The 25,193-nt window shown below is 45.7% G+C and overlaps 2 protein-coding genes across 2 annotated transcripts; one reads left to right on the top strand and one right to left on the bottom strand.

Moving 5' to 3' along the window:
• The first annotated feature begins 26 nt into the window (after positions 1-26).
• On the top strand, positions 27-5,481 carry LOC125308103 (fukutin related protein). The gene is given in 6 exon segments (XM_048264367.1): positions 27-425; positions 1,082-1,834; positions 1,871-2,205; positions 2,909-3,331; positions 3,334-3,413; positions 3,415-5,481. Coding segments are annotated over 5 exon segments (1,629 nt in total). The 5' UTR covers positions 27-425; positions 1,082-1,629; the 3' UTR covers positions 4,001-5,481.
• Positions 5,482-7,396: 1,915 nt separating this feature from the next.
• On the bottom strand, positions 7,397-23,672 carry slc1a5 (solute carrier family 1 member 5). Its single transcript, XM_048264366.1, has 8 exons — positions 22,990-23,672; positions 13,774-13,816; positions 13,369-13,434; positions 12,891-13,057; positions 12,178-12,411; positions 11,600-11,791; positions 10,524-10,658; positions 7,397-10,265 (listed from the first exon to the last, which is right to left on the bottom strand). Exons 1-8 carry the CDS (start codon positions 23,526-23,528, stop codon positions 10,022-10,024), a joined length of 1,620 nt encoding a protein of 539 aa, XP_048120323.1. The 5' UTR covers positions 23,529-23,672; the 3' UTR covers positions 7,397-10,021.
• Between the last annotated feature and the right edge of the window lie 1,521 nt (positions 23,673-25,193).

The raw sequence follows: 25,193 nt of genomic DNA, 5'->3' as shown, positions 1-25,193 counted from the left end.
TATGGGTGGAAGCTTCCTGCCACATTATGATCTCACTCCAACTTCCTGCGTGTGTACTCGTCTAGGAGAAACAAACGGCGATACTGTATACTGTCTGACTGACTGACTGACCAGAGAAGAGGGCGAAGGGGAAAAAAAAAGCTGCCGTCACACGTTCCCCTTCATCCGTTTTTATTTGAATGACATATTGTAGAAAACAAAAGGATTACACGAGGCATGTTGACAGTAATCTTAATCGTTGCATGCAGTAGCCTAGCGTAACTGCCCGGATTGCTCTAAAATGCCATCAACAATGCAGCACGCGATCGTTTTATTGATGGACAGAACATCTGCTAATGTTTTATAAAGCCACGACGAACGCCTGTAGCAGCAGCAGCTTTGCCCATTGCTCATAGACTACAGCTCTCATCTCAAAGGAATAGCAGGTAGGCACTGGCCGCAGTGTTGCTAGCCGTTATTTCACCTGCCCTCCTCCTAACGGGTCGCACTGACCACCCCTTTATTTATCAAGCCCCTATGTTTGCTGCATGAGGAGGAATGATACAAAGTAAATTCACGACTGAACGCATGGGAGCTAAAATGAGATGCTGATTCAAGCTGCACTGCATGTTAACCACACACGAGTAAACTGCAACAGACGTTTTCAAAAGCCATACCTGGGGGCAAAGCCAGAGTTAACTGCTGTTGAACAAGGGCTGTCCCACTTAAGCCAGAATGGCAGAGTTGTGCTTGAATGTGGAGCATTCTGACTGGACTAATTGACTCCTTGAATCAGTTAGGAAACGTCCCCTGCTGCAGTGTTTTCTGGGTCATCTTGTTAAACTGAAAAAGTCCAACCACAGACACAGTTGGAGAAATTCATAAACAACATTTGTGGATAATTGTGTCGTCATCATACAGAACGACATTCCAACTTTTGAAGAATGTAAACGCTATTTACAGAGATTGTACATACAACATGCAAAGTCAAAGTCTCTTATGTCCTCTGTATCTGATGTTTGAACACTAAATTTAGTGTGTAGACTACAATCCTCAGCAGTAACAGTCTTAATATGGAGTGTGTGTGTATGGTGTGTTCCAGATGTGCTACTATGGTACCAGACAGGTGTGACACTCTACAGTGACGAGATTCTCAGACACACACGGATGTCTGCCTGCTCCGGAACCTTCCCCTTGATGAGAGAAGCCGGTCTGACACCAGGCACATGGTCAGCATGCAGGCCGGCCCTCGTCTGTCCGCTCTCTTGAAAGCTGCTCTTCAATGATAATGCTGGAGACGGCGGCCATTTTAAACAGGTGAAGAGAGGTCTGTATGAAAGGTACAGGTCACTGACCGTGCCACCAATGCTACTGTAACCCCAAGACACAACCAGGCAGAATGGCATCAGGGATTGTGTTACAAGAGTATGAGGAGCCTTGATCAGACAGCCTTTCACCACTGCACCACCACGACACAAAATAACTTAGAAAAGATTAGTGTTAGTTAGTGTACAGTAAGTGATGGATTTGGAGTTGGCGTTGGATGCACTTTGACCCACAGAATCCCATCAGTACCCTTTGGTTCTGTGGTCTGGGACTCCAGGTGTGTGCCTAGCCTAGCCTGGCCTAGCCGCACCTCGCCTTGTGGCCATGCGGGTGAGCTTCTGCCAGGCCCTGTTGGCGGGCGCCATCGTGATCAACCTGCTCATCCTCTACTACGTGTCGCGCGCCCAGCAGCAGATGATGGAGCGCCGCCAGGAGCAGACCAAGGGCTCCAAGAAGACTGGCCTGTCCGGCGCCGGAGGTCTCGGGGCTGGGGTGGGACCGGCAGCAGTGGGGCTGGGAGGTGGCGGTGGTGGAGGTGGCGGTGGTGGTGGTGCCAACCTGGCAGGGGTGGCTGGGGCGAAGTCGGACCTGAGCGGGCGCAACGGAGGCGGGGGCAGCCCGCGTGTGACGGTGCTGGTGCGGGAGTTCGAGGACTTTGAGAACTATGTGGGCGAGGTGGCGCGCTCGTTTTTGCGCCAGCGGCCAGACCTGCCCTTCCTGGCGGTTGCGGACACGCCGCCCTACCCGCCCCTGGCGCTGCCCGAGGGAGGGGCCGCCAGGCTCCTGGTCCTGGCCCCCAGCCCTGAGTTGCCCCCTCAGGCCAACCGGCCAGAGTTCCACGTGCAGACGGAGTTTGTGCTGCTGGTGCCGGACGGGGTGGAGCTGGAGCACGGGAGACAGGTGGGGTCACACACACACACACACACACACACATACTGTATACACACACACACACACATACTGTATACACGCACACACACACGCACGCACATATGCACAAACACACGCACATATGCACACACACATACTGTATACACGCACACACACACGCACGCACGCACATATGCACAAACACACGCACATATGCACACACACACACATACACACACACACACACACAGACACATATATGCATATGCACACACACGCACATATGCACACAGATGCACGTGCATGCACACGCACACACACACACACACACACACATGCACACACACACACTACTCCTCTGGGCTCCCATTGCCTTCTGGTTATCGTAAAGGGGGTTGCATGGGCTTTCATGGTGTCCAGTGTAGTGCCCAGTGTTACTAACATGATAATCCCGTCCTTCTCATTTATGCTGTTATCTCCTCTCCTCTCTTCTCCTCCTCTCCTCCTCTCCTCCTCCTCTTTTCCTCCTCTTCTCCTCTCCTCCTCTTCTCCTCTCCTCCTCTCCTCCTCCTCCTCCCTCCTCTCCTCCTCTCCTCCTCTTCTCCTCCTCTCCTCTTCTCCTCTTCTCCTCCTCTTCTCCTCCTTTTCTCCTCCTCTTCTCTTCTCCTCTCCTCCTCCTCTCCTCCTCTTCTCCTCCTCTTCTCTCCCTCTCCTCCTCTTCTCCTCCTCTTAGGTGGAGCACCTGATCCGTGAGCTGGAGGGTGAGGGTGGGGGTACGGTGCGTCTGGTGGCGGCCCCCGTGCTGTCGCGCTCGGCCGTCCAGTGCCTGCACCTGCGCGTCAGCATGCGCGAGTGGACGGCCACATACTCGCCGGCCGCCTCGGGCAGCAGCGGCAGCGTGTGCACGGCGCTGTCCGGCGACGCCGTGGTCCTTCTGCGCGCCGAGGACCTCTTCAACCTGTCCACGCCGCTCGGGCGGCCGCTGCTGACCTCGCTGTTCGTGCAGACGGCGCTGCGTGGCTGGCGCGTCAAGCTCCTGGAGGCACCGTGCTTCGCCGCCGGCCGACGGCCGCTCTTCGGCTCGGCGCACAGCCAGTGGAAAGCCGAGGCAGCGGAAGGAAGGAAGGCGGTGCTGTGAGTTAACGGTGCCGGCCTCAGCGGTTGCTGCTGCCCGACGGCCGCGCCGAGCAGTGGTTCGGCTCGCGGCAAAGGAACGCCAGCTGCTTCGACGCGGTCTTGACGACCGCCCGACTACCTGTACCTGGAGCGCTGGACGCCCCCCTGCTGCCTGCGCGCGCTCCGCGAGACCACCAAGCACGTCATCGGCGTGCTGGAAGGCGCCGGCGTGCGCTACTGGCTAGAAGGGGGCAGCCTTCTCGGGGCGGCCCGCCACCAGGACATCATCCCCTGGGACTACGACGTGGACCTGGGCATCTACCTGGAGGACGTGCCCAACTGCGAGCAGCTGCGAGGGCTGGACTCGGGCTCGCTGGTGGACGCCAAAGGCTACGTGTGGGAGCGGGCGGTGGAGGGCGACTTCTACCGCGTCCAGTACAGCGAGGTCAACCACCTGCACGTGGACCTGTGGCCGTTCTACACGCGCAACGGCGTCATGACCAAAGACACGTGGACGGAGCACAAGCAGGACGTGGAGTTCCCCGAGCACTTCCTGCAGCCGCTGGTGCCCATGCCCTTCGCCGGCATCACCGCCTACGCGCCCAACAACCACCGCGCCTTCCTCGAGCTCAAGTTTGGGCAGGGCGTCATCGAGAACCCGCAGTACCCCAACCCTGCCAAGAAGAGACTGGACCGCAGCCGCCTCTGAGACGGTTGGGGGGTTGGGGGGGGGGGGCAAAGGCACGAGGGTGAGAAGGGGTATCATGGTACAGTATGCCAGAACCAGCTTGTCCATTGCAGCCTCAACACATTGGGAACTTGTTGAGGATATTCGGTGAGAAAGATCGCAAACTTTTAAATACTTGAGGATGAAAGATTGAGGTTAATTGGGGTTTGGTTTGGCGTGTGCGTGCGTGTGTGTGTGTGTGTGTGTGTGCTTGCTTGTGTGTGTGTGTGCGGGCTTGTGTGTGTGTGAACCCTTGAAGACACTAAAAGGCAGCTGTAAAGCTGTAATTATGCTTTACTGGACATGGTCAGATCAAGGTGCTGTGTGGTGCGCTAATTACAGTTGATAATACTGCGATTACTGAAACACTAACAGTGCTGCCATTATAGACTATAATTTGGTAAGAGATGTCTTCCTAGTCAGGCTCTTCAGATACAATGCCAACGATAGACTGCAAGGGAACTAGGAAGGGAATGGAGAATCCTTCATGTCTCGGGACTGCCATGTGATCATTTCGATAAAGCCAGTCCCACCACACACTACTAAGTAGACACACTAATGTACAAACACAAATGTTTAATTTCCTTGTAAGCCCAGTCCAGACCACCACGAGAAAACGATATAAGAAACAAAGGCATTGGAACTTGCTTTGTGAAGGTAGCAGAATTGTTTTTTTCAGCCCCAAATAGCTCAATGTGCAGTGGTCCATAGATGAATCGGGACCAGGTTCATTTCATAAGGCTTCACACAGTTCAGTTTTCTCCTTTTTTGAGTGTTTTATTTCCACTTTTTGAGAGGAAGAGAACCTCAGGAAAACCTGGGATGGTTGAAACGTTTGAACGTCAATAAAAAAATAAAAAAAATCACTGAAGGAGAAAACTTTGGTCATTGGTTTTTGGATTTCCCTTGGCCTGCGCCTGCACATTTACCTGTACTACTGATTGATCGAGTGAGTGGGTGGGTGAGTGAATGGATACATGTTGCACAGATTCACTTTAACAAACTTCACTGAAGTTTGCACTGATTCATTGTGTTCATATGCTACTGTTTGTTTGCGTTATTGTTTACCAGGACACTATTTGATCGTTTCATTTTACATTTCTCTGTGTGGTTCTCCCCCCAGTAGTGGGTCTCCATGTGGTGATGAACTCTTGCAGGTATCCCAATGGAACTGAAAAGTTACACAACACTGAACAAAGACTACCTTCAACACCTTTAAGCATCACACACCCACACACACACACAGATATAAATGTGCATTTTTTGAGGAAGACACCAGGCTATGTGAGATTCAGTACCTACTGTAGCTAAATGTATACGGTAATGTTTTAAGAAGCAATTTGTGGCATATGACATCTGTTATCTGTTACACAGTTTACACACACATACACTCACTCTCACATCACACTCCACTTTACAGGGCTGACTCATTACACCCCAAATAAAATTATCTTATGACTCCATGCTTACTGTATGTGTTTTTTTTTTTTTTTTACATGTTGTACGGTACGGGTACATGAATTCATGATGTATGTATTACTTCATTCCTCATCTCATGAATCATCAGGAATTGGCATGAGTTCAAAGTCTGTCATTTGTGACCTGATACATGAACAGCACATCAAACATTAGGTGATAATGATTATTTGTCTGCCAAAAATGTCATCACTGCTCAAACTCTGATTGGAACACAACTTGTGCAGTTTTCTTAACACATGTAATCATTCACAACTTTAGTTGAGGGGCCATAGACATGATGCACTTTTGAGTAATTAACCTTAAACTCATGTAATCATGATGATCATGCTTAAGAAATAAATAAATCATAATGATGTTCCCACCGTACCTACTGCTTAAGTTGATGTGTTCATGAATGACAGACTATGAACTCATGTAATTTCCTGATTATTCATAAGACATAAAGGAATGAAGTAATGCATAAATCATGAATTAATTCATGCACCCTTACTGTAAAGTGTTACCACTACAAGCTACATTCTGAACAAATAAGCAGGCCTTAAAGCTCTCAGGCACTGTGTTGCAATTAGGCAAGGGCTAGGACATTTATAGAAATAGACAATTATCTGTAACAGGTTTTGTTATGTATTCTATACAGGAATGTGTATGTGAAGTGTGCCATTAAGTGTAAGAGAAGTGAGTTGAAAGTAACTGCAATGTTTTACCACCAGGGGGAGCTGTGGCCAAGCACATTGTGTGGTGACTAAGTGAGGGGTTACAAATTATCTTGCTTCAGGCGTTGATTTGCCTTCTGTCCAAATGCTTCCAAGTGCCTATTATTACCCCCCACCCCCCCATCATTATGTAATTAAGTGAATAATTTAGGATTTGGAAGGAAATCTGGGCCACATGCTGTGGTAAATGTGGTTAATATAATTTTATCTTGGGTTCATGCATCATCACAATCATCAATATATCTAACAGTGCAGTACCGTGTGCGATAGCGCAGACTAAACCAAGCAAGGCCATAAAAGCCTGGCATTGTTCTCCATGTTTTTTTAGAGACTAAATCATGTTACAAATGATCACAAATGATACAAAGAAGAGATATTTCCTCAACAACACATTTATTATGAGTATTTTTTTTATGATAAATGCATGTCAAATAAGTGCTGAGATGAGGTTAGCATCAGGACAGAGTCTCTGGCTGAATGTACGGCCCCGTCCACACGGATGAATTAGAATGGTGTGCTGCCACATTATGTCCAAAAACATGTTGCATGGGCTACTCACATTGCAGTTTAATACCATTTATTTACTTTTGGTAAACATGTCGCTCACAGCACAAAGCTATGAATTATGGGTAATTTTCTTAGGGACTTCATGGCATTTGTTCACTATTGGTAACCTCCGCGGTCACATCATAAAACTATAAGTTATGGGCAATTCCCCATCCTACATGCCAACTTATGAAATGTACGCATACAGGGCTCAAAGTGTCTGCAAGAGAGACCCTGTTGCACTTGTCAGTTTCACAGAACATCCCTTGGCCTTCACAGGCTTGACTCCAGCTTGACTGCTGTATGCTACAGCCCCAACGGACATTGAAATTGAGGCCGAGTAACACTGCCCAGAAGCACCACTACAGGAGTAGGCTACTGGGTCTGTTACAGATGACCTTTTTTTCATTATTTTTTGTTTGTTTTGTTTGCTTACATCTGCACATCACACACTTAATAAAGTATTGTTCACTTCCCTAATGAATTTCCCCTTGGGGATCAATAAAGTATCTATCTATCTATCTATCAATCAAAAAACTCATTAGTGGACCAAGGGCCAATTGCTGCTGTGCAGAACCCAATTGTGTTCCAATGTAAAAATCATACACAGAGACAACAAAACGTTGTAGAAAGTTGTTCAAAAAAAAGGTGTTCTTTATTACTCTACAGCCCGAGAGGAATACATTCAGAGAGTACTAAAGCGCCAACAGACATTTTTTGGATCCGGCAATGATTGACACATCAGGACTCGACATGATAGGAATCACTACATAATTACCAACACACTGCCCATTCCATACCATACCATACCCTACATATTGACATCAACACCATACACATCAGCACACAGGCTCCAAAGAGCAGCAGACTCAGTGAGACACACTGGGCCAGATGTGGGTCAGAGCGGATTCTGGCCCAGACTCGGAGCTGCTTTCTGGGCTGGTAACACTCTGATGGAACCTCAGGTGATAGAACTTCAGATGGAATGAAAGAAAAAAATCAAATGAAACACCCTCGCTTAATTTATTTCTGCTGCATACAGATAACGGACACCAAGATGAAACTGAAATAAAACAGACGTTGCAAGAGTGACAACTAAGGTCCTCTGGTGGATGGAAAACCACGACACACGGTCTGTCGAGGACTGATTAAGGGTGACCGCTCAGCTCAGAGGAATTCATAGGGTCAACGGCAGAAGATTCCCAGCATCAGCATTTTAATATTTTGGTTTGTGTACGAGTGGTCACATTTGGGTATCAATAATGTTTGTAATGACACATTTGCCTAATCTATGGTATGACCTTGAGGAAATGACACCCTTACATGCAAACTGCCTAAAATGACCTTGTTGACGGTCTGTCTGTCTCCATCTTTATCTCGCTAGAAACATCAGCTCATCTTCCCAGTCAAAGGTTCCGATTAAAATATAGCCGGTACAGTCTTCCTCGCTCCACCTTAGAAGTTACAGGAAGCAGCACTGATGCCAAGCAGTTCCGAGACTTTTCTTCGGCTTTGGTAAGCTTATCAAGAGATATGTCGACAATCATCTACAGTAGATGAATTTAGCACAAAAAAAGCAAATGAAAAAGAGGAAAACAAATCGGAAGTATAAAAAGCTGTAACCGATAAATATATATTTTTAAAAAACTGCATAGGTTTCTGTGCATAACAAGACTTCAGACAGACTGCGAACGGGAAAATTGGTTAGAATTTACATACGTACACAGAAATTCTACATCAAATGAGGACAAGCTTGACCGACTGTATCTAGCCAGTTCTAGACTGCTTATGGTACACAAGGCTAAAGCATTTCACTTTTTAGTGGGAAGGGAAGAAAAAAAGATGCAATCTAATAGTCTGAAGTAGGTCTCAGACCTTACACTGCATGTCCTGAAACGCCAACCTGCCAAAAATCCAAAGGTTCAATTAAATGCCCATGAAAATATTCCAGGTAACCAAGAACTGATTTGAAGTAGGCCGACACGAGGAAAACGAGAAGGGGAGGGGGGAAACAGAAATCACAACACAGACATTCCACAATTTACACCCAACACACAGCCGCTGGCTGCACACTTCCGCACTACATAATTTCACCATAATACATCATCTCTCTGTAGACTGATACAAGTTAGTCATACCGCTACTTTTTGTGCATAGAGTAACACAAACAGGCCGAGAAGGCCGTGTGGAAATCCTTCAGGAAGTTGCATCGGGGTTGTGCTTACTATTGGAGAAAGAGACGCACAAAACAGTTCTCAAATGTTCAGTAACACATGGCTATAGGCTCATCTAGGTAATGACATCATTTTTTTTTTTATCTGTGAAAGCTCTTCATACAGGGTTGTGCTTCTAAATGAAACACACCGACTGCGCTGCCCACTGGTAAGGAACACACCGACTGCGCACACACACACACACACACAAAAAAAGCAACAAATCAGAACACACACACCTTTAAAAAATCTCCCACATCCTCATTTTTGCATGAGGTCTAGTGTTGTCGTAGGCTTGTAGGAGTCGTGCGGAGCCCTGGCAGCCGAGACTCTTACAGAGCATTGCAGAGAAGTGAACATAGGGACATGTAGATATTCGGCTTTGGCTTGGTGCTTTCAGTAAGTGTGCGAGCGAGTATGGCTTCATCTGAAGGACATGGTGGGACAGGAGAATACTATCAAATATAACAATAAAATAGAATTGTTAAAAAGAAAAATCTCAAAATACAATTTTCTTTAAAAAAAAGTAGTAAGGACTGGTGAAACGGCAGTTGTACCTCTAAAAGGCTGGAGGCGTTAATGTTACACATGCTTCGCATGAATTTGATATGACTAGCGCTTAAGATAAAATAAAAAAAAAAATAAAAAAAAAAATATTAAAAGACATGACATATTTCCGGACCACTTAATAAATACATCACATTAAAAGAGTGTCTGCTTTCTTTTTTCCCCCCTCACTCTCTAAAGGACATCTGCTCTGTTCATTTTGTGACTCCTCCCTCTTCTAGAGAGGAGACACAGAGCTGAGGAGACGCAGAGATGAACATGTGCTGCATGTTTAAACATTTAAATATACAGCAGTCCATGATTATAGTTCGGGGGGGTTGGGGGGGGGCAAGAGATCAATGGCCAACCTCTTTACAGCACCTCAGTCTGGGAGATGGCATGTGATGGGAAAAGTGGTGCACGGTTCACTTTGGTTGGCTTTCAGGATGTGGAGTGGGTGTGTGACCACTGTCATCCAGAAGGGGGCGATGCAGGACCTGGGTCCTCTACATGACGGACTCCATGTCATGTGTGTTGGCGGTGTAGGCCGGGGGGTTTTCCGCCGCGGGCAGTCCGCGCTTCTCGATGAGGGGCGAATTCTCTGGCTTTGCGGGGCCGTCGTCGTCGAGACGCACTTCCGTCAGCTGGCCCGTCTGAGCCTCCGTGTCTGCCTGGCGGTCCACGAAGTACTGCAGCAGCCCTGCTCCAAACGCATCGCCCTCCACATTCAACACAGTACAGGTGCGGTCACTAGAGGAGGAGAGGAGAGGAGAGGAGAGAGAGAGAAGAGGGGAGAGGAGGGAGAGGGGAGAGGAGAGAAAATACAGGAAAAGGAAGAAAGTATTAAGAAAAGAATGGGAAAGGTAGAGACAGAAGAGAAACATAACGAAAGGAAAAAGACATAAAAAAACAAAAAAAAAAAAAATACAGTTAAAAACAGGCATGAATGGATGTATAATGGCCATCTCAAATGTCACCACAAGTCCTTCAGACTTCCTGGTTACTTACACTAGCCAATCGACAGCCAGAATGAGGGAGATGTCATTAGTGGGCAGGCTCACTGCCTCAAGGATGATGGCCAGGGTCAAGACTCCACCTGCTGGAATGCCTGCTGCACCAACACTGGACGCTGTGGCTGTCACTCTGAAAAGGGGTCGGGATATAAGGTTAATTAACAAAAAAACTCTACAGCACTGCTTTCATACTGTAGACAAGCAAATTACTCTACAACTTACTGTTACTTACTAACAGTCAAATAACCCTCCAACCTTAATCACGCTCCAAGCCATTAAGACACTGAGCAAGACTTATTGCGTAGTATTTGTGTGGCAGTTAAGAAACGAGAGTCTGTGTTTTAGAGAGAGGCCCTAAAGAGGTGCTCGCAGAGTGCAGCCGGACCGAGTCCACAAAGACTATTCTGTCTGTAAGAACCTTCCATGAAAAATGGAACTACTTTCAGGAAAAACAACAACAAGAGAACAGATGAATCAGAAGGACACTAGAACACAATTCATGGCACCAATAAGGTCTGGGGCACATGTGGTGAGAGGCCTCGAATACGTGATAAAGAACAGAAGGCAGAACAAACATCAAGAAATTCATAGAAACGCATCATTGGAAGAGCCCCATTTCCAAAAAGACTGACATGTCATATTCCAATAAACTAATCAGGACTTCAGAGCTCATTTGAAAAAGACTGACATGTCATATTTCAATAAACTAATCAGGACTTCAGAGCTCATTTGAAAAAGACTGACATGTCATATTTCAATAAACTAATCAGGACTTCAGAGCTCATTTGAAAAAGACTGACGCATTATATTCCAATAAACTAATCAGGACTTATTAAGAACACTGTTGGTTGTGATGGACACATTACAGTGGATGCGGATCTGCTGTTCTGCGATGGGATAGGTCTTCCTAGAAAGGAGTGATTCCACATCAGTGTGTGCAAGTGGTAGGGGTGTGTGTAGATGAAAGCCAGTGACTTTATGCGTATGTATGGCTCAGTAGTGTGTGTGTGTGGTTGTGTGTGTGTGTGTGTGTGTGTGTGTGTGTGTGTGTGTGCGTGCTAGGTTACTCACAGGATGGTGATGACCTGGATGAAGTTGAGCGAGACGTTGTTGAGCTGGGCGATGAAGACTGCAGCCACGCACTGGAAGCAGGCGGCCCCGTCCATGTTGACCGTGGCTCCGATGGGCAGGATGAAACGGCTGATGTGCTTAGACACCCCCATGTCCTCCACGCAGCGCATCATCAGAGGCAGCGTGGCCGAACTGACCGAAGGACAAACATCAGAACACGCCCGTCCGTTAGTGACTAAGAAACATCACGTATATAGCCATTTAGAAACATCACGTATTAGCCATTTAGAAACATCACGTATATAGCCATTTAGAAACATCACGTATATAGCCATTTAGAAACATCACGTACATGTATATAGCCATTTGCTAGCTAATGAAAGGCATCTCCCCAATATGCTGGCTGATTGTCCAGCAGAACTAGTCTGATCAGCACCAGACTATCTCAATTGAAACTGCAGCGCAAATAAATACACAGTGTCTATTCTAATCAATTTGCATTATTCTTAATCGGTTTCTAAGGGTTCTAATGGTCTAATTTATGGTCTGGTAACGGAGGCGCAGGGGTTGGTCCTCACCTGGAGGAGGTTCCGAAGGCGGTGGCGAGCGCCGTGACGATGCCCAGCAGGAAGCTGTAGGGGTTCTTGCGCGTGATGACGAAGTAGATGAGCGGCAGCACCACGGCGCCGTGGATGAAGTGGCCGAGCATGCAGGCGGCGATGTACTTGCCCAGGCTGGCGAACAGTACGCCCACGTCCTCCATCTCCACGATCTTCTCCGCCACCAGGAACATGATACCCAGCGGAGCGTACCTGCACACGGGGAGAGAGAGGGAGAAAGAAAGAAAGAAAGAAAGAAAGAAAGAAAGAAAGAAAGAAAGAAAGAAAGAAAGAAAGAAAGAAAGAAAGAAAGAAAGAAAGAAAGAGAGAGAGGGGGGGTCCTCTTTGTTAAAAGTGCTTTCTGGGGATATTCTCAGGGATTATGTAGAAGAATTCTTTTGACCATAAGCATTAATACTAGCAGAGCAGCAGACACTAGTGGTTTCCATGTTTGCTGAACACTCAAAAAATGTGTTAATTTTGCTGTTTCACACATACTTTTTAACATGACAGCTACATGTTAAAAATCCGCTGATTATTACAGCTATTGTGTCCCCATTTGTTTTTGGTGGTCACCAGAGGAGATGCGTGTCTGTGTGTGTACCACATGATCCAAGAGACTAGCAACATTCTGGCCTTGTTGAAGAAACATGTGTGTATGTGTGTGTGTGTGTGTGTGTGTGTATGCGTACCACATGATCCAGGAGACGAGCACCATGGTGGCCTCATTGAAGGAGTTGAAGAAGCGGATGAGGATCTCCCCCTCCTCTCCCAGCTTCCTCAGCGCGATACCGAACACAATGGCAAACACCACCAGGCCCAGGATGTTCATGCCATCCACGTCCTTACCGTAGGGGATCTACAACACACACACACACACACACACACACACATTTTAACCATTTAGTTATGTCCACATGGAGAAAAGTGGTTCAGGGCCACAAATAGTAAAGATGGAATACAATACATACACAAAATTATGGACCAGTGTATCACTCAAGCATAATACTCCACACACACACACACAGTTCTCTCATACAGGGCAAAGACATGACATGACATATGAACAGATAATACTGAGCACACATTATCCTGGTGTCCCATGTCAGGCGTTATGGGTATGGGTGGGATAGCTTTATCAGGTATTTATGAAGAAGCCACTGGACCTACCTTCTCCACGGAGAAGTTGGGCGTTCCGTTCACCACCACCTCCTTGAGTTTGTAATGAGTGGCATACTGGAACAAAACAAAGTGACAGCTGAGATTAGCCTCTGGATGACCACTAAAGACACCTAATTAAAATGTCCTCTACAGCGCTGTGCTAACGACCTGTTTTGGTCAAAAACAAAACAAACAAAAAAAACAAGATGACAATGTCACAATGGACATGTTCTTTTCCCTCCTTCTTTTTTTGGTTCTCTTCCATTGTACTTGCACCACATCCAGGTTGGATGACGTCATTTGGAAGAGAAGCATGCAATTGTGGACGTAGAAAATCAAAAAATATAATAAAAACTTTAAATGGAAAAACACAAAAGGCGCTAAGAAAAGAGAGAAAAAAACACAAAAACTCACCGACTGGAATGCGGCAGCCACCAAATTGCTTGGGAAGATGTTTCTGGAAAAGCAAACAGGGAGAAAGAAAGGTAAGAGAAAAGTGATGGGAGGAATATTTCAGTCACTTAAAGTAGTCACTTAAAGTAGCTGGGGCCAGTGCTTGAGGAGGCGAACAGTGTGTTCCAACAAGTCTTTGAAAAACAGCTGTGTGTCTTTAGGTAAGCCTAGCACCAGAGATCCTTGATGATTAGCATCTCTGCTAGCAAAGTGAATCTCACCAATACCTCTCAAACACCTCTCTCATTTCCCAGCCAGTGCAATGGCTCCCTTGTTCCCAAACAGAGGAAGGCTAGTTCAGACAGCTGAGCTGAAGGAGTCAATAAGGACATCTGGAGCTCAACCCGCACAGTGAATACACATTTAACACACACACAGGGATAAGGCAAAAACTCATCTAATGTATTTACAGAAGGGATGGGCCTCCAGCTGGAAGATTTTTTTTGCCAAAGCAGCACAAGTTAAAGAAACCCAGACTTTCACTTCAGAGTGTGACACTAGGACATAATTCAAAAAGCACAGCCAAAACATTCAAACTGACCTCTGCTCTTTCCTCATGCATCCACTGGGGATTGGGAGGAATGTGTTTGGCCAGAGACAGGCCAGTCAAACTCCAAAAGGATCCATTTATTTAAGTAATTTCCTCCCCAACATTTCTAACGCAGCGTCCACTCAGGATCATGCCATTCACTGATCCTGCTGCCCCATCCTGCTGCCCCATCCTAAGTTGTATGTGGTCCTCTCCAGCATTCATTCCTCAAGCTTTCCCGAAGCAAAGGATTCTGGGAGACGTTTTCAACCAGAGATAAAGGTCTGCCAAAAGCAGACAATCAGTCTCCAAACAATATTGTTTCCAATACAGTTTCAAAACCGTTTCCTGGTTCGAGCCAAAATCCAGGCCAGATTTTGCCCAGTGACAGCCACTATCTATGGGAATGTCCTTTTTCCCCTGCTAGACACATGCATGCCAAAACCATAGTGCCGAAACAGTATTAACTCATTCATTTGGATCCGGATGATTTATGGGCAAAATCAGCTGTGGGAAAGCCCGTCTGGGTTGGCATCACTAGACAGGTGCGGCTCGGGCACCTCACCAGGACACGGGTTCATTCCTGGAGTGGCAGGCTGTGAGGATAAGGCCGGCCTAATGCCATCAGCATGGTGTTAAGCTGACCAGGATCAAACCACTCAGCGCAGGGAATCCCAGTCCATCCAGCCCCACCACACACACCCACACAAAGTGTGTGCTTTGCAGAGGTGGAAAGTAACGAAATACATTTACTCACGTTACTGTATTGAGTAGTTTTTCTGTGTATTTTGTATTGTTTTTAAGTTAAGTAGTTTATAAAATCGGTATTTTAAATTTTACTTGATTTCATTTTGAGTGAAGTATTGTACTTCATCAAAAATCCAAATCCGTTACTTGAGTAAAAAAAGTTAAGACTAACGAAAGCAGAAAGGGAGAGAAAAAAAAAATCGCCCTAAACCACTAGCCTAGTAATAATGATCAGCATGTAGCCTACAACAGGACATGAATTAAGCTGGCGCCATGCAGTCTTTCTGAAAGTGATGGAGATGGATCACGAGATGCATCAGATTAGCCTAACGTATGAAAGTCTATTTTATGCTATTCCAATGGGTTGTCTCAGTTAGTTTTAGCACCAATGATTGCGGAGATATTCAAGCTAGCAAACACTATGGGATTTCGTGTTTTGATGTTTGTGCTCACATTTCTTTGGAAAGTCCAAAATCCAGTCAGTCAAACTTTACATTTAGTCTGACATTCATTTTGACATTTAATTTGTAAGTTAAAATATTCAGGTAAAATAAATATATGGTGGAAATAAGTATTGAACGCTTATTTTTTTTCTTCAGTAATTAGCCTAAACTTCCAGTGAGTAGCCTATATTCGAAATTTTCACCACACATTATATTAACACACATATAAAAAATCCAAACATAAGAGTTATGTGTAATAAAGTGGAATGACACAGGAAAAAAAAGTATTGAACGTTCCTACTGAAATTTCTTCAATACTTTGTGGAAGCCTTTGTTTGTAATGACAGCTTCAAGACATTTCCTGTATGACAAAACTTATTAGTCGCAGTATCAGGTGTGATTTTGGCCCATTGTTCTAAACAGATTCCAGGGGTCCCTCTTGTGAATCCTGATCTTTAGTTATTTCCAGAACTGTTTAATTGAATTTAATTGAACTGGCTGCCTTCAAGTCTTTTGGAGCTTTCTCCGAAAAGGTCCTTGGCTCTTGGAATTGACTATCCTTCTGACTCCCTGGTCAGAAATATTACGATGAGATCCTGTGCAAGGCCGGTTGATGATGCAGTGATGTTTCTTCCACTTGCAGATAATGGCTCCCATGCTGCTTACTGGAAGATTCTGAAGTTTTGAAATGCATATGTAACCAGTTTCATTGATATGTTTTGCAACAATAAAGTTGCAAAGGTCTTGGGAGAGCTTTTTGCTTTTATCCATCATGAAATGTTTCTTGTGTGACACCTTGGTAATGAAAAACCTTTTTATAGCCCATCGATATGTAGGCTACTAACCAAGCTTATATTAATTTGCACAGATAGAAAGGATAACTACTCTCTAACTACTTACAGATTTCAGCTCGTTCCTTCCCTTTCCTTGCCTTAGTGCTTTTTCTTAGCGTGTTCAATACTTTTTCCCTGTGTTATTCCACTTCATTACACATGACTCTACTTATGGAGTCGTTTGGATTTTTTATGTGTGGATTACCGGAGTTATTACTAATGTCTGGTGAAAATTTTGTGCCCCCTGTATTCCACTTTTCAAGGGCCCTCTCCTCCATTGGGGCCCTATACTTCCCACTTTCCCCCCCAGTTCGACACCCTTTAATCTGCTGAACCTTCTGCTCGTTTCCAAATATAAAAAAAACTCTCTGCAACTCAACATTGGCCTGCCTGCCTCAGCTGCCTTTGAGGGGCTTTTCAGTTGTGCTGGATTACTGTTCACTGCAAAGTGACCCAAGGATGAGTGCAACTAACTTTGAAAATCAACTACTGCTCAAACTTAAAGGAGAACTCCGGTGATTTTTCACATAGATCTCCATTTCTCAACGCCCTTATCAGGCAAGTACCTCCACCGCAGCCATATTGCAACACTTTTGGGCACTTATCGCGCATCTATTTCGCAGAAATGCGTGTGCGTAAGGGCTTCACGACACCAATCTTGCTCCAGCAGCAAGATCACAACAGATGGTTATCACGATGTCTTCACAGCACACCACATGATTGGCTCAATGTATTCACATGTCGACGTTTTGCCGTGGAAGGGTTGTGATGTGTAGACAACTGCCATATTGGCATTACAAACTAACCCCATGCACTATGGAGGATTTTTTGAGTGCTGTATCTCCTCATTAGAAAGTCGTTGTTCTGGTACCCACCCCAAAAAAAAAAAGTAACTAAGTAACTTTTACTTAAAAGTACATTTTAAATGAACTACTTTTTACTTTTACTTGAGTACATTTTCAGATCGGTATTTTAACTTGTACTTGAGTAATATTTCATCAAGGTATTGGTACTTTATATTTTCGTACTTTTTCCAGCTCTGGTGCTTTGTAAACGCAGACATGGTCAGGGATAACAGGGAGGGTAAATGGTGCTGCTGCTACAGCTGCTGCAGGCACAGTAGATAATGGCACACACCACACACACACAATACACAACACAACACACACACACACAACCTCAACTTCCTCACCCACCTCAACCGTTTGCTTACGCTAACCCAAAATACTGAGAGGACTGGGTGTCCGAGCTGGCCAAGTACCGGTAAATCACTGGTCTCCTCTCCGGCCCAGTAGAATCCACCCAGTACCACAAACACACACACACTTCATATAATGTGTGTCCGTTATCCGTTATCTGCTACACAGGCACACTTCCCCTTTCTCTCGTGTGCACACTCACAAACACATATTCACACACACACACACACACACAGTGATGCTGGATTAACAGCAGCCCGGTTTGTACAGCTCAGTGGAAAATTTGATTTGTTTCTCTGACCCACATATTTACAGTAGGATGCAGGGAGGGGAAAACGGAAGTATTTAGTTACCTGAGTGCAAGATAATCCCTGAAATCTGTGTGTGTGTGTGTGTGTGTGTGTGTGTGTGTGTGTGTGTGTGTGTGTGTGTGTGTGCGCATGCCATGAGTGAGTGGGTGGAAGCGAGAAAGACGCGAGACACACGAACACACTAATACCACATGCAAAATCCTGCTTTTGTGCTTTCTTAATGGTACAGTAGGAAACCCCCCAAGGGCAGCCATTTGTTTACAGTCTGCTTCTGCATGCCTTTTACGCATGGCAGCAATATAGTAGAGGTGGAAACAGGAAGCCCTATGTAAATATGCACCCGTGAGTCAACACCAATGAGTGAGTGAGTGTGAGTGTGTGTGTGTGTGTGTGTGTGATGGTGGACGTGAGGGGACTGAGGAGATGGGCTCCACACGTTGTGTCTAACTTGTGATCGAGGTGCGGGCAGCTCCCGCAGCCAAGCGGTCTTGGCCTCCTACAGGGCTCCCCTTGTGACCGCGTACGAGGCGTCGATTTTAGAACTGAGCATTCAGCAGAAGGCTGCTAATAAAGGTGTCTCTGTTTAAGTACGTTTTTATGAGGTGTGTGTGTGTGTGCGCGTGCACTTCTCTGAGAGTGTGAGGGGGTGAGTGCTTGTGTATTTCAGACAGACAGACAGAGAGAGAGAGAGAGAGAGAGAGAGAGAGAGAGAGAGAGAGATAGAGAGAGAGAGAGAGAGAGAGAGAGAGAGAGAGAGAGAGAGAGAGAGAGAGAGAGAGAGAGAGAGAGAGAGAGAGAGAGAGAGAGAGAGAGAGAGAGCATGCCATGTGTGCGTGCGTGTCGCGTGGCACTGATCTAATGTCTCGGTGTTTGGTGTGATTTGCCAAGTCGTCTGTCTGGTGTTCAGCCCAGCCATCGGACCATATATCAGAGCAACTTTAGAGCTCGACCTCTGAGAGAGACTCGAGAATGTGCATACACACGTCACAGTCATACTCTCACGACACACACACAGGTCACAGCCATACTCTCACGACACACACACACAGGTCACAGCCATACTCACACACACACGGGGTGGCAGAGGGGTCTCTATGTTGTAGGAAAATGCAAGAAGGAATACGCGAAGTCAGGCAGCAACATGGTGCTCCCAGAGTCAGACAGCAACATGGTGCTCCCAGAGTCAGGCAGCAACATGGTGCTCCCAGATTTAGCCAGTGGGCAGCCACAGCATGCAGCAAGATGGAACATCAAGTGACCATCCGTCCTGCCATGCTAAGAATACTACAGACGCAACAGCATGTACCACTGTGAAGTGTGTAAACACAAAAACAAACACACACACACACACACACACACACACACACACCTACCCCACCCATGTTAGATATTACATGAACAGGCAGATAACAGAAGAATGCCGTTAATAAATGTTCCAGCCTAGCCCTCCTGTTGCTCCACTGAATTCATGTGATGTCTCCAAACTTAATGGAACACACACTGTCACTTACACACAATCAAACACACACCTGTGCTCCTCTATGCAAATCATAGCACCAGCAACACAGCTGTCACTTTATCTGAATAAAATCACATCACAGCCACATGCTCTCCCACATTCGAGTAACATCAGATTTCAGAGGGACCCAGGGGACCATAACGGATTCCAAATATGAAATCTGGGTTTATGACCCAATAAGCACAGTTTCAGCATAGACATGCAACATGAGAAATCGTTCTTCGATAGACCAACATAGATGGGCCACCTCTGAAATAAACCAGAGTGAACTGAACACTATGAACTAGCATGGCTGGCAAGAGGCCGTTCTATTTGTGACTGCACATAAGGAAGTGGCTTTATTGGGGGTGGTGTGTGTGTGTGTGTGGCAGGGGATTGGTGAGGCAATATGTTTTTGTTTACATGACGTGTAGAAGCCGGGTAGGGAGATGTGGAGCATGTGCCTATCGGTATGTCCGTGTGTGTGTGTGTGTGTACTACAGTTAGGGAGTGTTTGTGCCAGCAGAACCGGTAACTTAACACCCCTGCAGGTTATGAAACAGGATCTACAGCTCTTTGCACCGTGAAAGGCAGGGAGGAGAGTGCAAGACTGCAGCCCACCCTGCAGACAAACATTGTATAGGTCACACCAGCTCACTTATAAAGGAGTCCAAAATGTTTTCATCAGACTTGCCTTTGTTGACATCAGCATTCATTGTCAGAAGTGTTGGCTACAAACAGGCACCATTACGCCACCACAATTCTGAACCAGTAGGGAGTGAGAAATACCTGGTTAAAAAGTCTGGTTGTGTGTAGGAGTGTCCCCATAACCACCATGTGCTTCACAGTGTGGTAGTGTTGTGTATTTTACTGAATATAGGCCAAATACTGCATCTTTAAAATAGAGCGTCAAGAGCAGCACAGAAAACACATGGGGGGGGGGGGCTAGAGAGAGATGAGGCAATAAAGTAAGAAGACTTTTGTAAAAAATGATCATGTGCACTTGAGAAGATATGTAGTTTTAAACATCCCTAGGCTACTGTGTGTGTTTGAGAGAGAGAGAGAGAGAGAGAGAGAGAGAGAGAGAGAGAGAGAGAGAGAGAGAGAGAGAGAGATAGATGAGATTCTCCACAGTAGTTTGACGGCAGGCTGTAGCACAAAAGAGGGTCCCCCACTGAGGGGGCTAACTTTGTTGGACGACATCCCACTTAACGCCAATTGTGCTGGCGCGCGTGTGTGTGTGTTCACAAGACCAACACGGCCTTCCTAATTAAGCCCCTGCCGTGAGGCCTGCCTGCCTGCCCCCACACACACACACACACACACACACACACACAGAGGACACACAACAGAGGAAAGGAAAATTAAAAAACTAAAAAGTTACTGATCTAGAGATAAATACCAATACATAGACTAAAACCCATGATATGTAAAAGGGAGAAATTGAGGGAACAGGACAGGACATTGCATGTGGACAGATACGAGAGAGAGAGAGAGAGAGAGATACATTTTGTGGTTGGGGAGTGAAAGACTGCCAGTTCTTTATGGTTTCAACTGGCTGAGCTGAGAGACCAACTCTCAGAAGATGCTCGTAACCAGCCCACGCCAGTGTGACCCTGAGCAGGCTGAAGCATTTCCAAAACAACAATGTTCTTCTTGCAAAGGGACAAGAAGTCACCACAACAGAGAGAGCCATAGAAAGTTGCCACACAAAGAGCCAGCACTCTGCAAAGGCAGGTAATGTTGGGGGGTTCAGTAGAGTGCTGGAGTGGGAATAAGAAAGAAAGAAAGAAAGAAAGAGGAGGAGGGGAGCAAGAGATGACTTTGAATGCACTCATATACTGTAAGTATTGTTAGAAGTCATGAAAGAGGGCTTACAATTTCAAGAACTTCCTTGAGCTGTTAATCACATAGAGCTCAGTAGTTCAATAAAGAATGGCTTTCTCTAGGAGCCTTTGTTGCACAATGCAGGGTGACAGAGGTGGGATAAAAGCTGTGTGTGTGTGTGTGTGGGGGGGGGTGTATAATTTAAAACAAATTAAAAAATAATAAAAACAGACAGACTAATAGTCTGCAAGTTGGATTGAGGTCCACAGACCAGATCACATGTGCAAACATCAACTGTGAATGTGTGCTGCTCTGATGAACAGCTCTTGAACTTCTTTGTGTTCAGATGCATATGTTGTGGGTGCACTGGTCCCTCCAAGGTGAAGTCAAGGTAACGATAAAGACAACAACACATTAACTGTCATCAGAGAAAGTTCTCCGGCGGCCATCAGCATCTATGAGTTCAGTAAACCATCTGAATGGGGCTTTTATAGTGTATGCTGTGCTTAAATCATCTCAGAGGATCTTGAGGCAAGGGGAGCCATTTCAAACAGGAAGTACACATGATAACAACAACTAAATCCAACAGATTAGAGTAGACAAATCCTAATAACTGTACTATTTAACAAAGCCTGCTCTGAATCTTTACAAAAACACACATGATTAAATACATATAACCTAGAGGCAAGAAAAACAGCCTGCTGCTTCATCAGAAGCAAGGTTAAGTTTTAGGCTCGGTAATAAAAGGCCGGGGACAGAATGTTCTGTCTTAACTTTCCTCATCTCGTGTCAGGGTAAACACATGGCAAAAATCCGGGCTATGACCGTTTTTGGAGAGAGGCCGGCCTAAAAGGGGAGATTTTGTGCCAGCGCGTTCAGTGAGCTCCACCCAAAACGGCTGTTTTACACAGATACACGTGTCAGGGAGGACACACCATAACATACTTTCCACGCAATGATATAACTAATAAAGTGGCTAATTTCAGCATTCTGGGCGAGGGCCAGAGGGCGTTGAATGGGTTTTGACCAATTTTCCGACTTTTTAAATGGACTTCCTTCCCATGGTCGTCTAGCAGTTCACTGATAGCGTGAGGCCACATGGAAACAAGGAACAATTCCAGTAAATCGTCTTCTTCCTGTAGCCTATTATGTATACTACATTGTTAGGCTACCATCATGTAACATTGTAGGCGATGAAGCCTACAGCTACTGAAGACAACTTTATAACGGGTTGATAAGTTCAAAAAGATGTTCAAAAAAATAATTCCGCTCAACTCGACATGAGCTGAAGAAATGGGAGCATGAAATGCAACTCGAACAGACTTCTCCGACTAGCCCAGCAGGATTTAGCCATCTGGTACCTGGGGGTATTAACTAGCCTACTGACTAGGATAAGTTACCTATTCACGCTACACATGGCTAGCTCCGAGTTGCCCGTTGCTGATGCAACGGCATGACTTCCTTACAGCACATGTGGCGTTGAATGAACCGAATCTTCCCAGATCAGTTCACGTGTGGTCTGTTAACTTTACTACACAGTAAACTCATAACGTTTACTTAAATGGCGCGTATATCAGACACTTAACGTTAATTTAAACTTGGTTACGTTAACTGACACTGGAAATCGCCCATCTCTACGCAGTTCTTGGTGCTAGATGATGCAACTCCGTTCCCATGTGTCTAAGTTAATGTTAACGTATTTCCTCGTGCCTTTATGTCAGCCAGCTAAAACATCAAACAATATGTTTTGATTGTTATGTACTGTTTCCCGTTGTGATGTAGAGACTTACCTGACCAAGTCTAAAAAGGAGTCGATCACCTCCTTCGCCTGGACCGTCGAATTATCTAAACCAGCGATGATGGGTTTAGCCCCGGTCACTACTCCGGGTTTGATCAGAAATGCCATGATCACCCCGATGGTTGATGCGATCAAGGTGGTCACTAGGAAGAAGAGCATCGCCCAGCCACCCAGCTTGCCCAGGGCTTTGGGATCAATGCTGGCGGCCCCTGAGACGAGACTGCAAACGACCAGCGGAATGATGATCATTTTCAGGAGACGGATCAGAAGCTCGCCGGGGAAGCCGAAATAGATGATCTGTATTTTGCTGAGTCCCGCTGAACGCACACCAAGCCCAATCATCACTCCAACGATAACACCAGCTACTGTTAGAATAACCAACAGGTTGGCTAAGGCTATTCTTTTTAACTTTTCCGCGGTTGTTTCTGGTGATTTGCTCGGCTGGCCACCGGGCTGTCCGTTGGCCAGTGGCTCCTGAAGGTGTGCATCGCCATTTGAAGCTTTTCCATCCTCTATCGCTATCTCGGCCATTGTGTGTTTCTTTTAAGAAGCGCTGCTGCTGCTGAAATTTGGTCCTGCTGAAATGTTGTCTGTGCCTGTTGAAAGTACTAAGCCTCTCCAAACCGAGTTCCTGCCACCTTCTCTACTCGAGCTCTGCTGACACGCTCGCATTTGCGCCGATGTCATTCAGGCAGCTTTCAGGTGTGACGTCATATGACGTCGGTGGGCGTTTTTTATTCCATGGTGCTCATGTTTAAATGTCTCTTAATCAAATCAATTCATTAATTTAAAGCTATATTTAAGTCCAAGAACCCCTTTTTTTGTCCCCATTATTATTCATTGAACCCATTCATTTAACATTCTAAAGTTCATTAATCCACCACATGCACATCCTTGGTTTCTGGACATTGGCTTCCAAGAGATTCTCCAGCTCCTCTACCTCTGAACACAGCCAGACTCTGTTAACTTCCCCGCTTCTCCCCTTACCACTGTCAATAAGTGTCAGGGCCTGAACCTGCACATCACGAAGTTCAACTTCCGCTTGAAGAGTAATATTCTACTGTCCTTTGTGCTACCTATCTTTGTGCTGCTTTTGTTTCAAGGTCCACACTCCATTTCAAATGTGTCAATGTCTTAAACACTGATATATCACATGTCATAAATTCTGCAATAACTTGTTCTAATCTTGCTAAGAACCACCACATGTGCGTTCAAGGAAGTGGCTAATTATGACTCTGACCAAGATGGCATGATACAATTGTTCCAAGCTGATAAAACTTCCTGTGCTTAATCCATTCTTTGGGAATGTGTAGGCTACAATTGTATGGGTTCAGTAAAGTGTCTGGATACCAAGCAAGGGGTTTGAGCCCCACATTTATCTTACCTCGGCAAGACAGGCATTGTTTTGAAATTGGCTATGTGCTAGGCTTCATGGCTGTGGCTTGCAATCTCAAATACCTTAATTGCTTAATTGTTTATAAACTACAATAGCTAAACTCTGTTACCAGAGTTCCATTAGGCTATACATATATGGTGCAGTCATTTAGCCTAGAAATCTAGACGCGCCCCTAGCGGCCGCAAATTACATTTGCTGCCAGGGCTAGTCTAGCAACTCTCCGTTGGCTTGTGAGCTCCAGAAATCGAAACTTAATCAGGCCAATGAAATCGTGTATAGAGTCGTTAGGTGGGCTTAACATAATGATTGATGGCAGAGTTGCAACGGTTTGGCTTGAATTCCCTGCTACTTGAAAACAAATAAGATGGATGTTGCTGCTGGCGAACAGTGTGACACGAAGTTAAGCTTTTATTAAGTAGGCAAACGCTTGAACTAGCCAACTAGCTCCGCTGGTGGGAAACGATGGGACTCATAGCTGCCGCTGTCCTATTAGCGTGCAGAGGGAATTTGAAAGACAACTGATTATCCCGCCCCTCGGACTGAGCACTGCGAACGGTGAGTGCCCAGACCCTACATTTTAATGTGGGTCTGGCTCGTCAGGCTAGCAGTCATTAGCATCTATGAAAGACTGAGGTTTGATTCCTGTGCACTGCCCCTGTGCAAGGTAATTTGTTGTCAAGTACTCCATTTTCAAGTCTTACCTGCTGTTATATTTGATAAAACCAGCTGCTTGGACCCTGTTAATCGCTGATTCGTGGCTATATTAATTGTTTCAGAAAAAAAAAAATCAACATGAATTC

The sequence above is a fragment of the Alosa alosa genome, chromosome 15, assembly GCF_017589495.1.
Source record: "Alosa alosa isolate M-15738 ecotype Scorff River chromosome 15, AALO_Geno_1.1, whole genome shotgun sequence".
Taxonomy (NCBI): domain Eukaryota; kingdom Metazoa; phylum Chordata; class Actinopteri; order Clupeiformes; family Clupeidae; genus Alosa; species Alosa alosa.
The sequence above is the reverse complement of the archived record's forward strand: the minus strand, read 5'-3'. Positions and strand labels throughout refer to the sequence as shown.

What these genes read in the sequence shown, in the direction of transcription:
- slc1a5 (XM_048264366.1), bottom strand. Translation starts at nt 23,528, where the DNA reads ATGGCCGAGATAGCGATAGAGGATGGAAAAGCTTCAAATGGCGATGCA. An exon ending in ATCCAGGTCATCACCATCCT is followed by an intron (nt 10,659 to 11,599) that starts GTGAGTAACCTA and finishes ACCCCTTTTCAG; the next exon opens with AGTGACAGCCACAGCGTCCA. An exon ending in CTGGCTGTCGATTGGCTAGT is followed by an intron (nt 10,266 to 10,523) that starts GTAAGTAACCAG and finishes CTCCTCCTCTAG; the next exon opens with TGACCGCACCTGTACTGTGT.